Raw genomic sequence first — 18,181 nt, forward strand, 5'->3', positions numbered from 1 at the left:
ATCTGAAACTGGGTAAAATTGTTATTTTGAGCAATTCAAATTTAATTGCACTCTGAAATTGAGGGAATGTAGACAAAAGGAAAACAAGTATATAATAAAGCCTCCATTTTGTATCTGATTAACTTTTGAGTTATAACAGTATGCATATACCCAACTGATTAACTTTTGAGTTATAACAGTATGCATATACCCAGCTTCAATATTCTCCAGTCATCATAGTTTTAAACAATTCTTGCAACCTTCCCACAGATGGATTTCTGGTCATGTGAAAAACATATGGCAGTCTAAAATATATTAAATTTTAAAAAGCAAGTTGCAGACAGAACCTGGCTGGAGAACCTAGTGAGAGAACATGGCTAGAGAACCTGGACAGAACCTGGCTGGAGAACCTAGCGAGAGAACATGGCAAGAGAACCTGGCTACAGAACTTGGCTGGAGATCCTGGTTAGAGGAACCTGGCTATGATGATCACCTAAACGCTGCCTCTGTGTCCTTCATTCTTCACCAACTCCGTCCACACCTTGGGGAGCCCCTGGACCTGCCGGGGCGGGACCCCAACAACGGATCTGTGTCCCGGGACTGTGGGCAGTCTCGCGTGCTGCCGCCCCACCCGGCAGGGTCACGGATCCGGGTCCCGGGACCACGGACAGCCTCAAGCGCTGCCTCCCCGCCTGCCAGGTCACAGATCCCGGTCCCAGGACCGCGGACAGCCTCGAGCGCTACTGCCCGCCTTCAGTATGCAAATTTACCACCATCTTGTTGGCGATTAATTTGCATATTGTGCTGATTAGCCCATGGGAAGCGTAGCGGAGGTATGGTTAATTACCCTATTTGTCTATTATTAGATAGGATATATAGATAATTTAAAGATGCCCCTTCAATTTCATATTTCATTATTAGAATTCTGAGATTTTCCGTGTATAGTGTTTTTAAATTTATAACTATAATTAGGAGACTTTAAGCTGTGGGTGTTGATGCGGTAGAGAAATCAAATAAAGTTTTAAAAATCAACTTTTAATAGCAACAGCAGTTCGCACAATTAAGCTAGCAATTCAGTGAACTGCATCTTTTACAAATTCCAAGCTCTGACACATCATGGGGTGACTTTATAGCCTATTGTTTACACATTCTTGTTGATATCTTGAATTAGTCAAGCATCTGTTGCCCCAATGAAGTCAGATATCTAATTCACTGTATTTATTTTCAGCATTAAAGTTGTGGTCTAATTGCTTTTATATATTTACTAGAGGTCTGATACACGAAATTCGTGCACACTGTGGAGGCTTGGAGCAGGTGCCCCTCTGGGTTGATCTCTCAGGCTCCTGGCCTCCACTGCGTGTTTTTTCTCTCCCTTGAGCTGTGGCCAGGGTGGGGTGCTGCCTGCAGACTGCACTTTCCTGCTCATAGATCACTGGATCACTGCAGAGACCAGGGGCAGGCCCTGCTGGGTGCTGCCTGTGGGGAACTTTCCTGCTCTGGGATCGCCATGGGGTCCCAGGTGGCAGCGGGGCTTAGGCGGCACACGGGGGTCCCGGCTGGTGGTGGGGCTTAAACAGTGTGGGACTTAGGTGGCACACGAGCGTCCCGACTGGGGGCGGGGCTTAGGTGACGTGATCGCGCCGCCTAAGCCCGGCCGCCCAGGGCCGCACACGGGGGTCCGGATGGCATCTGGCGCTGTCCCGCCCTGCCTGAAGTATGCAAATTAGCCACCATCTTTGTTGGCGGTTAATTTGCATATCTCCCTGATTAGCCAATGGGAAGCGTAATGAAGGTATGGTCAATTACCCTTTTTATCTTTTATTAGGTAGAATACGAGTGAAACAATTTTTGAATATTTTCTCATAATTATTATTTCTTATTTGTATTTTAATGAAAGGTACTTGTGAGGGACTGTTTTTTGTTTTTTCAAACGGGTCTGTCAAAAGACTTATTCTTTCAATATTTCCATTTACTTACTTTCTCTTTTTTTGCTAGAAGAATACTATGCAAGTCAAAGAGAGGACTTATTCTAAAACATAAAGGAGCAAATTGGCAAGTCGTCGTTAACTGGTGCTTTCACAGTCTCATTCGCTACTGTGTGGGTTCTGTATCATATCCCCTTCAACATAATGCATAGCCCAAAATGGAAGAGTTAGCCTAAGGAATCTAGATAATCTTTACTCAGAATATTTTTAAAATATTTTTATAAGATCAAAGATATTACAAAGAACAAACAAACCAGTTTTAAAACCCATGCTTCCCAACTGTTAATGAAATGACTCTAGTCAACATATTTTTATTAAGTTGTGATTCTTTTAATAACATAAGAATGAATGAAACTTGAATATTTTGAAATACATTCCCTAAATTCAAAGCATTAGGATGACAGTCTTATATTCCTTTCTATATTAAGCTAAACAGCTCCTTGTTGAAATACTTTAGATTAAAGAAGGGTATATCTATTACCTTTTACATACCAATCACTTTTCTGTCAGCTTTAAAATTTTGTTCACATGTCATGTGACTGTCTAATCATGGATTATCATTTAGTGCTAAATAGTTTTTCTTATTGCTAATATCTTTTGTTTTATAGGGGAAATATAAAATAGATACTGCCCCTCTCCCCTGCCAAAAAAAGTTTTTGCATACAACCATGGGAGATTTCAAGTTTTGAAATTATTCTCTCCAGATAAAGATTACATTAATAGCCCTAACTGGTTTGGCTCAGTGGATAGAGCGTCGGCCTGCGGACTGAAGGGTCCCAGGTTCGATTCCGGTCAAGGGCATGTACCTTGGTTGCGGGCACAACCCCAGGAGGGGATGTGCAAGAGGCAGCTGATCGATGTTTCTCTCTCATCGATGTTTCAAACTCTCTATCTCTCTCCCTTCCTCTCTGTAAAAAATCAATAAAATATATACATATTAAAAAAAAGATTACATTAATAAAGTCATGATTGTGTAAAGGCAAGTGACTTTAAAATAAAAGTAAATACGATCCATGGTTTCTAAATTCAATAGAAAATTATCAAGATGTTTCAACTAATTAAGTTGGCGTAATAAACAAAGTGTGATGTCTGGTATATTCAACCAGACCACAGACAATTCTAAAAATAGCTCCCACCCCCCCAAGTTATTGTCTGTATTTGTCTCCAAAGAGTTACTAAAGGGCTAAGAGGAGAGAACTGGGAAAAGTAACTGGCAGAGCGGTTAAATAATCTTATTAAAAACTGCTGAGGATGATATTATTACTTAAAAGGGAAGAAACTCGGGGAGAGGTGCTACTTGAATCTGGGATTTCTGCACCTGGAATCCATATGTGCATTTACTCATTGGAAGGTTTCTCTAAAGAGAAACCAAAGGAGGAACCAAGTGAAAGCAAAATAGATGAAAATTGCTAAGGAGACCTTTCCCCTCTCCTTTCAACCTGAAGAATAGCTAAAGGCAAGTAGGGAAGGAATGGAGAAGAAAGCATTCATTGTTTTGAGGACTCAAAAATAAATTGGCAGTTCCTTGAAGAGGTTAAAAAAAAAAAAAAAAAGGATAATGAAGGCTGGGGACCTTATGGATTCATTAAATAAGGCTTCATTAGTCACACATGGCATGTTCCCTGTCTGTGTCTTTCAGGTTTGGGAGGAGGAGTTCAATAATCTTTCTGATAATTTTATTTCTTTTAGGTTTGTTGTATCAATTCTGTGCATGGATTGATTTTTGCATATGGCAGATAGGAAGAGCCAAGGACTTATTTTGTGGGAATCACATGAATAGGAGAAATGTCGGATATATCCCTTGTTTATTCTCACTGCCTAAGTCTAGGTTGTTTTGCAAGATAAATTGAGACATACTGAAAATGTTAAGTGCATATTTGAACAAAGATCAATTTAAATCAGGCAGCATGCAATCTAGTAGATAAAAAGGAGTTCTGAGAAGCTGTACAAAATGAAACATTTTTATAGCCAGAAGAGACTGGGGAAAGAAAGTTATAGTAAGCAGAGAAGTAGGTTGCTGGTGGCAAAGTTACTTTCCTCTAGTCTAGGGGGTGGTGGGGGTCTATCTAGTGCTGATCAGGTGATTTCTGATTGACTGGTTTAAGAGTACATTTCTGGTGAAGTCTTGGCTTTGGTGATGTGGGACTTAGCATAAGCAACTTCATTTTGGGCCTGTTGTCTTGTTTTTAACAATTCCCCTCCTTCTGATCAGATTATCAGCCACACAGAGAGATGTGGTCAATATGTAAGGCATTGGCATTATTCGTGCTACTGATTTGGAGTCCTCCATTATTTTTTTGCTGAGTCTCTGTGGGGTATTCACAGGTAATGCTGTCAGGTTCACATTTTTAAGTCAGTCATTCTCCTTGCTCTTTTTCTGATGTTCTAATCTTAGGGAGATCATCTTCTTGGCGGTTACTGGCTGTGAACATGCGTTTACAACTTTTGAGGTACCAAGGAGACTAATTATTATAAGCATGACTAGAGGCCAAGTGTACAAATTTATGCACGTAAGGGGTCCAGCCTGCCCACCCTGATTGGGGCCATCTCGATGGGCCAGGGGGAGGAGATGAGAGAGGTTGGCCGGCTGGCTCCCCCCCCTGGTCAAACTCCAGGTAGAGGGGCCAATTTGCATATTAGCCTTAGGATAATTCTCAATGTCTGAAATTCATTTCAGAGCCAAACCAATTAGGATAAAGTAAGTTTAAAAAAGACCCAGTTTTAAGGAGTCACTTTCTTAAGCAAACTGGCTTCTTCTTATGTAGCTGAGTCTCAACTTCCTCATATTTCTATTGCATCATCCATTAATTTTATTATCTGCAAGTATAGATTTTTCATTGCATTCTAAAGACAAATTACTTTCTGATTAAAAGGACAGATATTATATGCTTATAGTAAATTCACTTCATATTCTATAATATAGCAGAAACACCCTACGTACTAGCAAGCACTAAAACATTATTGTTGGCCAAAAGGCAGAGCTAGTCTCCTTCCAGCCTCTGGTCATAGCTTGCCCATTCATCAGTTAGTACATCATCTTGTTTTATGTGTGTTTCTATTTAAAGACATCTCAGTTGTGACTGGATTTTTTAAAAATATATTTTATTGATTTTTTTACAGAGAGGAAAGGAGAGGGATAGAGAGTTAGAAACATCGATGAGAGAGAAACATCGATCAGCTGCCTCCTGCACACCTCCTGCTGGGGATGTGTCTGCAACCAAGGTACATGCCCTTGACCGGAATCGAACCTGGAACCTTTCAGTCCGCAGGCCGACGCTCTATCCACTGAGCCAAACCGGTTAGGGCTGGATTTTTTTCACTTAGCATAACATTTTAAAGTTTTATGTATGCTATATTCTAGTGTATGGGTATACCACATTTTGTTTACCCATTCATCAATTGATGAGTATTTCGGTTGTTTCTGGTTTGAGGCTTTTATGAATAACGCCGCTGTGAACATTGTGTACAAGTTTTTTGTGTGTGTGAACATGTTTCCATTTCTTTTGGGTATGTACCTAGAAGTGGTACTTCTGGGCCATCGGGTGATTCTCGTTTTCCAACGTGGCCCTGCTATTTTACATTTCCACCAGCAATGTACCGAGGGGTCCGATTTTTAAACATTCTCATGAATATTATTTATTTTATTTTATTTTTTAATCTTTAATTTCTTTATTGGTTAAGGTATTACAAATGTGTCCTCAACCCCCCCAATAACCCCTAACCTCCCCCCCCCCCCATGTTCTCATCCCCCTGTTGTCCATGTCCACTGGTTTGGCTTATATGCATGCATACAAGTCCTTTGATTGATCTCTTCCCCTTACCCCCACCCTCCCCTACTTTCCCTCTGGGGATTGATAGTCTGATCGCTGTTTCTCTGTCTTTGGATCTGTCCCTGTTCATCAGTCTATGTTGTTCTCTATATTCCACAAATGAGTGAGATCATGTGGTATTTATCTTTCTCTGACTAGCTAATTTCACTTAGCATAATGCTCTCCAGTTCCATCCATGCTGTTGCAAATGGCAAGAGTTCCCTCTTTTTTACCACAGCGTAGTATTCCATTGTGTAGATGTACCACCATTGTGTTTCTTTGGACTGCATTTCTGTGAAATGTCCCCCCGGACCCCTCCACATAGGCATATCCCTGGAGGCATCTCCCTACAGAAAGCATATTAGTGACTACCAGGGGCTAGGGCGGGAGGACAGGGAGGGGCACTGGGAAAGGGAGGCAACTGTTAATGGGTATGGGTTTAAAGTCCTACAATTGGCTCCTCTCTGAGGGGGCGTGGCTGGACTCTAGGGCGGACCCAGCCAGCTTAGGGGGGGCGGCGGAGGGGCGGCGGCCCACACTGTGGTAGCTGTTAAGTGTGGAGGCATGGAGGATTGCGCTTGCCTCTGCGGCGTGGGCTCTTCACTGGGATGTCGGTGTCTTCAGGAGTGCCAGGTCCCAGCTAGACGGCAGCGGCCAATGGCAAGCCGGCCCTGGCAGAAAAGCACGTTGAGGTGGACAAGGCAGCGCTGTGCTGTGCGGGGAGTGGAGGAATCGAGAGCCCCATGTCGCCCCCGCACTGCTCACTGCAGGACCTGCCAGAGAAGATGCTGGTGGAGATCTTCGCCTTGCTTCCTCGTACCGACCTGCCCAGCCTGGCCCAGGCCTGCAAAAAATTCCACCACATCCTGCACACCGACAGCATCTGGAGACAGCGCAGCCGGGAGGAGTTTGGCGTTCCTGAAACCTTGCAGAACCTGGAGACGATCGTTATGTCTTATCAAGAAGTCTATGCGAAGCTGTTCCACCCATGGGTGGAACAGAAACATTTTGGGTTCGTGGCAGCTAGATCATGACTATAGAAGACTGCTGAATGTAGTGGTGGATGGCTTATGCATTACTGGTTCGACGTGCATGCCTTCCCTTAACACCCATGTGGATGGCCCAATGCAATTCGAGCCCTCGCTTAGAATTCGCCTGACGGAGAGGAAATCAGCCAAGGTGGAGTACATGGACGACTTCTACAGCTTTTCCCACAGCCGCCACATGCAGATTCGGAAGGACAGGTTCAGCATTGAGTGGATCGAGAGAGACCACCGAACGGATTCACCAACGCAGCTTAGGGGAGAACGGGTTCTGCTGGTGTTTGAGGACACACAGCCATATGACTGGCTGACCTACCACCGCGTCTACCTCCCACCGAGCCACCCGGACGACCTCATCAGGCCAGGCCTCTTCCAAGGCAGATACGATCGCTTAGGCCTAACGATTGCCATGCTCAGCTTCCATGGGAAGTATGCCAGGGTCACGAAGATCACGGGAGACAACATGGGGACGTTAGAGATCCACCTCATGCGCCGCATCCAGCTGCCAGATGGCGAGTTCTTCCGCAACTTCAACGAGCTCTCCCGCGTGGTCCAGGAGATTGACCAGCAGGTGATCCAGGAGCAGCAGCAGCAGCAAGAAGACGGGACTGAGGAAAGCCAGGGCCATGGCTGGCAGAGCCCTGCCCAGCCCAGCGTCGGGGAGTCCGGGGCTGCAGCTTCGGAGGAGCAGCCTGTTCCGTTTGTTCTGCCTGTGGGCGTGTACTCAAGTGACCAGAACTACCCCCGAACCTGCAGGATGTGTTTCTATGGCGTGCACAATGTTACCCCATATGGCTTATCTTACCCCAGGTGCTCCCCTGAAGTCTTCATCCTGTTCGATGAGAACCACTTCGGGTTCATCTGTCTGGAGAAGAGAGACTTCCTCCTGTTTGGCAGAGTCCAGAACACCTTCCAGATTGTGGAGGCACCATCCCCACCAGGCCTTCCTGGAGATGCTCTGGAACATTCAGCCCGGACGTCCTGGGAGGAGCAGCTTGCATGCACTTCGAAGATTTGACCTTCTGACCAGGTTACCCACCTTTGTTTTTTTAATCCTCACCCGAGGATATTTTCCCATTGATGTTTAGAGAGAGTGGGGGAGGGAGGTAAAGAAAGAAATAATCGATGTGAGAGAAACACATCAGTTGTTTGCCTCCTGCCCAAGCCCGGACCAAGGCAAGGCTGGGTAGGGGCCAGCAATTGAGGTAGAAATTAACCTTAGACCAGTGGTCTCAACCTTCCTAATGCTGCAACCCTTTAATACAGTTCCTCATTTTGTGGTGACCCCCAATTTCATTGTTACAAATTGAACATAATTAAAGCATAGTGATTAATCACACACAAAAAATAAAGACATCTTAGTTAATTTAAAAAAAAAAAAAAAAGCGAGGAGAATCGAAGATGGCGGCATAGGTAAAACACCAGAGACTGCCGCCGTGGACAACCACTTCAAAAATACAACTAAAAGTCGGAGCGGACATCAACCAGAACCACGGGAAGGCTGGCTGAGGAGAGTCTCTTCAACTAGAAGCAAGAACAACAGCATTCCGACGCTCAGCGGAGGCGCAGTGTGGAAAATTTAAAGGTACGGCGGTGCGGTGGTGAGTGTGCGCGCCCAAAGCGGGCTGGCGGCTGAGGGCACGATTGTCGTTTTCAATTAGGAGCGAATCTCAGACTCTGGGCTACAGATCCGGGCGAGTCTCTAGGGACCCAGACTCAAACGGGAGAAACGGGACTGTCTGGCTACGGCCCCTCCGAGGTTTGCAGCGATTGCTGGGACAGAGAGGCAGAGCCCCTGGGGACGGACTGAGAGCGGCCATAGCTGCTCCCTCCCCCCCGCCCTGTTGAGCCCGCCCCGCCCAAACCCTGCGCACAACCATTTGCCGACCGCCTCAGGCAAGGGCTGGACTAGCACCTCCCCTGAGGACTGAAGTTTTCCCACAGCTGATTTCCACAGCCAGTCGGCCTGATGGTCAAATCCCTCTAGTGTTAACTACAACAATTAAGGCTTCGCTAGAACAAGACTGCGCACAGAGACCACAAGCAGGTGCACCAAGAAAGCATAAAAGATGCGGAGACAAAAAAACATGACAGAAATGGAGGATATGGAGCTAAGAATCGCAATTTTGAGGGCTTGCCATAAATTTGTGCAGAGCCTCACGAAAACTAATGAGACCCTTGATGCTACGATAAAGAAATTAGAAAGTAAGCATACACGGACTGAAATAAAGAATATTATACCCAATAGCAGACCAGAGGAGTGCAAGAATCAAACCAAAGATTCGACAAAAAACACCCAATTGGAAAAGCATAATGAAAAAAGAATCCAAAAGTGTGAAGACAGCGTAAGGAGCCTCTGGGACAGCTTTAAGCGGACTAATATCAGAGTCATTGGAGTCCCAGAAGATGAGAGACAGCAAGATATTGAAAACCTATTTCAAGAAATAATGGCAGAAAACTTCCCCCACCTAGTGAAAGAAATGGACTTACAGGTCCAAGAAGCGAAGAGAACCCCAAACAAAAGGAATCCAAAGAGGACCACACCAAGACACATCATCATTAAAATGCCAAGAGCAAAAGACAAAGAGAAAATCTTAAAAGCAGCAAGAGAAAGAGGCTCAATTACCTACAAGGGAATACCCATACGACTGTCAGCTGATTTCTCAACAGAAACTTTGCAGGCCAGAAGGGAATGGCAAGAAATATTCAAAGTGATGAATACCAAGAACCTACAACCAAGATTACTTTATCCAGCAAAGCTATCATTCAGAATTGAAGGTCAGATAAAGAGCTTCACAGATAAGGAAAAACTAAAGGAGTTCATCACCGCCAAACCAGTATTATATGAAATGCTGAAAGGTATCCTTTAAGAAGAGGAAGAAGAAAAAGGTAAAGATACAAATTATGAACAACAAATATGCATCTATCAACAAATGAATCTAAGAATCAAGTGAATAAATAACCTGATGTACAGAATGAACTGGTGACTATAATGAATCAGGGACATAGAAAGGGAATGGACTGACTATTCTTGGGGGGGAAAGGGGAATGGGAGATTCGGGAAGAGACTGGACAAAAATCATGCACCTATGGATGAACTCAGTGGGTGGGGAGTGAGGGTGGAGGGTGGGGTGGGAGCTGGAAGGAGGGGAGTTATGGGGGGAAAAAAGAGGAACAAATGTAATAATCTGAACAATAAAGATTTAAAAAAAAAAAAAAAAAAGCAAGTTGCAGCCTTAGCTGGTTTGGCTCAGTGGATAGAGCATCGGCCTGCAGACTGAAGGGTTCCGGGTTCGATTCTGGTCAAGGGCACATGCTTGGGTTGCAGGCTTGGTCCCCAGTGCAAGGCATGCAGGAGACAGCCGATCAATGATTCTCTCTCATCATTGATGTTTCTGTCTCTTGCTCCCTCACCCTTCCCCTCTGAAATCAATAAAAATATATTTTAAAAAAAAAAAGCAAGTTGCAGAATATATATATTTAACCAAAATGTAATACTAAATATACATATCATAAATACTGGAGATACATATGTGTATATATGTATTATTTTAGGGTTGTTTGAATATACTAAATGCATTATATATGCTAAATATATTTTGAAGGTCTAAAAAGATACACAACAAATTGTCAATAGTAATTATTTTCAGGGGTTGTTGATGGCTGTGGCTTTAGCTTTTTATTTTACAAAACTAGAGGCCTGGTGCACAAAATCCTTGCACTGGGGGAGGGGGGGGTCCCTTCAGCCCGGCTTGTGCCCTCTTGCAGTCTGGGAACCCTCGGGGGATGTCCAACTGACAGCATAGGCCTGCTCCCTCCAGGGAGAGGGCCTAAGCCGGCAGTCAGCCACTGCGCTCACCAGCCGTGAGCCCGGCTTCTGGCTGAGCGGTGCTCCCCCTGTGGGAGTGCACTGACCACCAGGGGGCAGCTCCTGCATTGAACATCTTCCCCCTGGTGGTCAGTGCACGTCATAGCGACCGCTCGCTCATTCCACCGTTCAGTCAATTTGCATATTCATCTTTTATTACATAGAATTTGTGTTAATTAAATGTTTTATAGTGAGAATATTAGGTACTGGGTAATTTTTCAATTCATGTAAAATTGAATAAGACTAAAATGGGCCTAGCACACTAAAATAAAACTTGTCAGTTAGCAGATTTATGTCTCAACATAAAATTAGGTCAAATAAGAAAAAAATCTTATGGGGGGAAAGAACACACCTCAATGCCCTGATTTTGGCCTGTCACTTTTAGGCTGAAAAACGTTCAGTGAGAATTTCTGAAACGAAGGTAGGAGACATCTCTGGTCTTCCCCCTGTCATGCCTACCTAAGAAAGTAAATGACATTAGCAAGAGTGTCTATCCCTAGATCCATGGAGAGAGGGGTTCTTGTCTATTTTCATACAATGAACCAAGAGGCAGAAGAAAGAACTACAGACTCCTGGATCCACTCCACTGGGGGCTTCGACCTGCTCCAGGGACAGCAACAGTAGGCAGGCCTATGATTCTCATAAAAGCCTCCACAGCTACCTCTGCTTTAGCTGAGGCATCTGCCAGTGAAGTAGTGGAAACTTGCTGGTGATTGGTTTACTCCCAGGTTACAAGACATGGTTCAGTCTAGTAATTCTGTTCTTTGCAAATATACCAAGAGGAAAAATAATTTTTATAAAGATGTAAAAGGCAAAGAAAACTAAATGCTCAACAATACCAATTTAAGGACAATTATGACTACAGAAAAATATATAGCTATTGAAAATGACAAACAAGTAAACTACAAGCAAGTAAACAATGCAGAATGAAATAACAAAACCCAAAATGTTATCTACATACTGTTTATAGACCTATAAAAGCACATAAGTAAATTAATGAAGCTTTTTATAGCTATTTAAAATAACGATGTAGAACTAGGTTTTCTCATCATTTGGGGATGCTTTTTATGAAAAGGTAAATCTATGAAGATTCTTTCATTTGGGGGAAGGGGAAAGGCAAAAATGTATAATAGCAAAGATCAGGAGAGAATTAGAAATGTTTAGGTATATTCATATTCTCTCTCTCTCTCTCTCACACACACACACACACACAGGACTCTAAAAAATCACCAGATAATTAGCCACATTGAGAGACTATGTATGAGAACTGATGCCACCAGATGGCAGTTCCTACTCTCTCACTAGCTCGGGTCACCAGGCATTCAAGACATACCACAAAGCAAAGGCATCATAGAACGTTTCCCCCTAAAGCCCCATGATTCTAGTACAGAGGTCACAAATGTTTTCTGTAAAGGTCTAGACAATAAAGATTTTATTTTATTTTATTTTTGTGGGTTTTTTTGGGGGGGGGGGGCGCAGAACAATAAAAATTTTAGGCTTTAAGTATGGTCATAACTATTCAACTCTCACTGCAGTGTGAAAGCAGCCATTGAACAACACTTAAACAAATGAACATGGATGTGTTCCAATAAAACTTTATGAACAATGAAATTTGAATTTTAAAATTTTCACATCACTAAATATTTGTACTTTTTAATTTCTTTCCAACCATTTAAAAATGTAACAACTGAAGATAGTTTGGCAGTTCCTTAAAAAGTTAAGCACGAAGCTACCCAATAATTCCACTCCTAGGTGTATAACCAAGTGACCTGAAAACATGTACTCACCCAACAACTTGTTAATGAATGCTGATAGCAGTATTATTTATAATATTCAAAATGTAGGAACAACCCAGTGTCCATCAACTAATGAATGGGTAAGTAAACTTATCCATATAAAAGAATAGAATTGTATATGTGATATCTACACTAATAAAAGACAAAGATGATAATTGACCATACCTTCGCTACACCCACCAGCCAATCAAAAGAGTATGCAAATTAACCCAACAAAGATGGCGGTTAATTTGCATACACAGATGCCCAGCGAAGACTGAAGACAGTGCAGAAGGGAGCCAAGCGGCGGAGAAGGGAACGGATCGGAGATAGCAGAGATGGGAGCAGAGCTGAGGCAGTGGACACGGGAGGGAGCGAGGCAGTGGAAAAGGAAGGGAGCAAGGCAGCGGAGAAGGGAGGGAGCCGAGGGCGAAGCAAAGTCTGCCTCGGTGGGCTTCGCTCCGGTCTCAGGAAGCCCTATTCTTGCAGGAATAGGTCCGAGGAAGCCCTATTCTTGCAGGAATCTTCCTGCAACTGGCCTCTAGTATCCATATAAAAGAATATTATTCTACCATAAAAAGGAATGAATTACTGATATATGTTATAGCATGGATAAACTTTGAAGCATGCTAACTGAAAGAAGCCAGACATAAAAGACCATATGTTGCCTGATTCCATTTACCACATGAAATATCCAGAACAGGCAAAGTGACAGAGACAGAACGTATATTAATGGTGGCCAGGAGCTATGGGAAGGAAGGAATAATGAGTGACTGCTAATGAGTATGGGGTCTGTTTCCAGGTAATAAAAATTTCTGGAATTAGATAGTGATCACTAGCTTGCACTTCCTTGTAAGCATACTAAAACAACTGAATTGTATTTAAAATGGTAAATTTTATAGTATATGAATAAAATCTCAATTTTAAAAGTGTAGAGATTTAGCTCATGAGTCACACGAAACAGTGCAGCTGGATTTGCCAACCCTGTGGTAGCAACTAGTAGAGAAGATGGCTTTGGGCTTTACGTACATACACACTCACACACCAAAATTAAAACATAGTCAAAGGCAAAAACTTGAAAGAAGCTGAGCCAGGATGGAAAAAAGTATCCTATATAATAAAGGTGTAATATGCAAATGGTCGTTATGTAATGACCGACCGAGTAACGACCGGATCACGGATCAGCAGGAGGGTGGGGCAGCGACCTACAAGCGGGCGGCGGAGAGCTACAGGACGGGGCAGGACAACAAGTTATGAGGGGAGGGTGGGGGGGAAGGGGGAGGAAGGGCGGGGGGAGGGGGGAGTTACAGGAGGGTGGGGCAGCAGGCGGAGAGATACAGGAGGGCAGCAGTGAGCTACTGGCACATGGATTCGTGCGCAGGACTACTAGTTTTATACTAATTAAAGTTATAAAAATATGGAAAGTCATAAAACCACCAAACCCATAAAGTTACTCTTCTGAAAGAGGACAAAATGAAACTGACTGATGAGGAGGTGGGAGGTGAGAAATAGTGAGTATTATATAAGGGACAACTTTTAAATACCAGTCCTCATTTTGTCATGCCAAAATCCTTTTAAATTTAAAAAAACCTAATTTAGAAATGCATTTACTGGCACATTACCTGGAGGCACTAGCTGTATTAATTCAAACCTGGTTAAAATACCTAAAAAAGAAAAAATTAGATTTTAATACTTTAGAAAATTGCCAGAATTTTTCATTAATTGCTAGGTTTAAAACTGCTATAACAGTCCACTTAATTCCCATTTAATTTAAACAGCACCATGGTTAGGGGCAATTAACCAGTTTTGAATTCTCAACAGTGGAATTAATGGGAATTAAATATATTGTTATTTATTTTTTTAAATAAATAAAATAAAAAATAAACAAGTAGAATTGTATCTTCTAGTATATCTTATCTATATCTAGAAAAGAATTTGTAATCAAATAAAAAACATGATTCAAATTTTACAGGCTCTCTTGAGTATTAACATAGATCAAACAGGGAAGTATCACAACTTAGAAAATAGTAGAATTTTATATCTGTGAATTACAGACACACAATGTAATAGTCTTTCTCTTTTTTGGTAGGGTTGGGGAGTACCTACTTTCTAAAATGTCTGCTACAGCTCCAGGATCTATTGCATTTTCAAATAACTGCAGGAGAAAAAAATGAGGAAAAGAAATTTTCAAAGTTTCATTAATGTATACTTACAGAAATTATAGATTACATTCTTCCAAATAATTAACACATATCAAATACAGCCATATAATATTTTAGGATTCAGCAGAAATACCTTTAACAGGTATGTGGTTAAAAATTCAACAAATGCCGGAACCGGTTTGGCTCAGTGGATAGAGCGTCGGCCTGCAGACTGAAAGGTCCCGGGTTCGATTCCGATCAAAGGCATGTACCTGGGTTGCGGGCACATCCCCAGTAGGAGGTGTGCAGGAGGCAGCTGATCGATGTTTCTCTCTCATCGATGTTTCTAACTCTCTATCTCTCTCCCTTCCTCTCTGTAAAAAATCAATAAAATATATTTTTTAAAAAATTCAACAAATGACTATAGGATAAATGAATGAGAATTAGTAAAACAATACCAAGTGCCAGGAAAATCTACGTTAGCTGAATCTACCACATGCTCAAAATGTTATCAACTTGACCTAGCCCTACAGTTAGTTGCTAAAAGCATATCTGGCATCAACCTCAAAGAGTCTTGAATACCTAAAACACAATCTGCATACCACAGATATTCATAAAATGTTAACTGAATGAATGACTTATCCTGGCCAAGGAATTGGTTGTGCTAAAAAACAACAACACATAAATAAAAATTCTAACTACGTGAATCACAAAAGGAAAGCTAAGTGCTAGTAGCTACACTCCCACAAAATCCAAAAATAATGAGAGGGAAAGCCTCGTAAGTTAAAGGAAAGCCTCGTAAGTTAAAGCCTCGAAGCACAAGAAAATAACTGTGATACCTGTCTAGCCAATGCCAAGTCTGCATATTTCATCCTTTAGATCAAAAGGGCCTAGGATAGGACTGAAATAAAAGGCATACTATGTCCCTCTCCTTGAATTCTAGTGCACCTTAAAAAAAAGTTTTCAGCAGAGTTTAATTTCAGGTTTTAAAGTTCTGATTGAAATAGTGTTTAAACCTAAGTATGGTTAAACTCTGCTCTTAATTCAAAACTAGGTCTATTTTAACTACAAAAATGAGGCTGTCCCCTGTAATTTTTGTGTTACTGAGTTGGATTTACTGACTTGGACATCTGGGTGATTTCCTCCCCTAAACTATTTCAGCCCTTCACTTCATCTATGTCCAAGCATATCCTCAAGTATGATCTGAGGAGTAAATGACCAGCATGAACTGTTCAAGCACAAGGGCTCATGCAGTCTTCAGGAGTAATTTGTTTATCCAAATGCTCTAGCACATTCAATTCTGAATTACACAGAAGGTTCAAGGAGAAGAGGTTTTCTCTACTTGCTGCAAGTACTTACATTTAGAGAATAGAACAGACGCAAGTACTTGCAACAAAAGAATGGAACAGGTACAGCCAAAGCTGGAGCAAACTGAAAGAAAGCTGGAGTATGAACCCAAACAGCTCACACAAGAGGGCAATTTTCAAAATTTAAAGTAAAGCATTTTAAAAACAAAATAAAGCATTTATTTAATTAAAATTTATAAGATGAAAAATATTCCATGGTATGTCTGACTAGTAATCTCATAAGCACAGCTCTGCAATAGAGCAATAGTGGCCTCCAGAATGTGACTCTGGCTCACCCTCCTCTTCTACAAGTCAAGGAGGTTGGACTAAATGACCTTCAAAGTCATTTACAAATTTATCACTCTGTGCTTCTATGACTTTGTATCCTTGGGCTTCTTACCAAAAAAAAGATTTTTAAAATCTTTTATAGAAGCAAACTTAAAATTGATAACATAAGGACATTCTTGGGGGGTGGGGTAAGGATGGGGGAATAGACTGGATTTCTACCACCCACTTTTTACCACTACTAACATTTAAATGGTAGAAGTAGGCATCTTTGGATTATAACTGTATGTTTCAAGGTAGTATCCATTTGTTCCTCTCCTCTATCATCCAACCAGTTTTGTAGACTTTATTTAAATTAATACTGTAATGGATTAAAATATTACATACAGCTCTAGCCCTTTAGGCAATCAATCCTCATCTCCTCTCGTATTCTCAGGTCAAAACAGGTCATTTTCTGGGCACCACCATCCATACCTTTAAAAGTGATAGACTACCTAGAGCCTTCCCATACTCATCCTCTTCCCCCAAAGAACCACCTCAGTGATATTGTTTGGGGCAAAATCATCAGATTTATCAAGGTTCAAGGAATCAGACTGATTAATTTCCAAATTCCAAAACAAAAACTTCAAAGGACTGTGATTGTGTAATAATAAAATTAATATTTCAAAGTGGGGAAAAGATTGGTAATGATTTTGACTATCTATAATAATAAAAGCATAATATGCTAATTAGACCGGACAGCCGAACAACCTTCTGGACATCCTTCTGGATGAAGCTGCCCCAGCGGGGGGCCAAGGCAGAGGAGGTTAGGGGTGATCAGGCAGGCGAGCAGTTAGGAGCCAGCAGTCCTGGATTGCGAGTGGGATGTCCGACTGCTGGTTAGGCTGCAGGGATTGGGCTTAAACTGGCAGTCAGACATCACCCGAGGGGTCCCAGATTGCGAGAGGGTGTAGGCCGGGCTGAGGGACACCTCCCCTGTACAAATTTCATGCACCGGGCCTCTAGTTTATATCATAATCATAAATAAACCAAGTATGGCCTAAGAAAACTCAAGTCTGAGGAGCCTTTTTGTTTTGTTATAGGATTTCAGATACAGGATATAACTAATTTGGTTATAGTTTTTCATCATTTTTTTTAGTTAAAAAAGGTTTGTTTCTAAGGTCCACTAGTTTATTGATTATCCCTGCTGTAAATGTAATGCAACCGCCTCTAACATCTCCAAGAACATTCAGAAACTGCTCTCTCTGCTCCAGTTAGAAAATGCCATGGGAGTTCCCAGAATAGAAAACGTCATTGACCACAGTGTTTAGCACTAGGTTGACAGAACTTGGCTCTGACCTGGGCTGCAAAAGCAAGTCTTCCAACTAATGGTTCTGCCCTGTGCTCAGGGGCCTTCTAGCAATGTTTTAAAAGGAAATTTACAAAATAACTTTATAAGAACTGTGTCCGTTGTGAGAACCACTACATGATCTTCAGACAGCAACATTTAAATGTCTATTTAGCAGTGAGAAAGTCAAGATCACCTTTTGAAATCTCATCCTCTGCTGAATCATAATAGGGAACACAGAGGGAAAGCAGTTTGTCTCCAGGTACTGATTCAGGAGATAAACCCCAAGGTACACATCTTGCTTGCCAGGAAGGAACACCCCTGGGCAGGAAATCTTAAAAAGAAAAAAGAAAAGAAAAAGAAAAAAAATAGTGAATAGGGTTGGTTTGTTTTTAAACGGGACTCTATTTTCCCTAACCAACCACAGACAATGTCAAAGTCCCCCCACTACCGCACCCCCTGATAGGTACCCCCACAACACCCTCCCACTCCTCTTCTTCTGCAAATTGGAATTCCAGTTTCATCCCACGTCTCCGCCAGGTGTCACAATCGTCCTCTCGCGCCTTCCTCTCCCCGCCCCTCCGGGATAGCAGTGCGGAAGCGGAAGAGGCTGCAGGGCCGGG

At 42.3% G+C, this 18,181-nt stretch overlaps 1 protein-coding gene across 2 annotated transcripts in view; it reads right to left on the minus strand.

Annotated features, from left to right (window-relative positions):
• Nucleotides 1-18,181, minus strand: part of SPATA6L (spermatogenesis associated 6 like) — a 47,468-nt gene that overhangs the window by 25,157 nt on the left and 4,130 nt on the right. For both annotated transcript variants that reach the window (XM_070431583.1, XM_070431584.1), the window contains 3 exons: nucleotides 17,755-17,892; nucleotides 14,566-14,614; nucleotides 14,082-14,123 (listed from right to left, as the gene is read on the minus strand). In XM_070431583.1, the coding sequence (XP_070287684.1) occupies nucleotides 14,082-14,123; nucleotides 14,566-14,614; nucleotides 17,755-17,892 (229 nt within the window). The remainder of the gene's footprint in view (nucleotides 1-14,081; nucleotides 14,124-14,565; nucleotides 14,615-17,754; nucleotides 17,893-18,181) is intronic.

The sequence above is a fragment of the Myotis yumanensis genome, unplaced genomic scaffold, assembly GCF_028538775.1.
Source record: "Myotis yumanensis isolate MYYU_CA2020_CCGP unplaced genomic scaffold, mMyoYum1.0.hap1 SCAF_12, whole genome shotgun sequence".
Lineage (NCBI taxonomy): Eukaryota > Metazoa > Chordata > Mammalia > Chiroptera > Vespertilionidae > Myotis > Myotis yumanensis.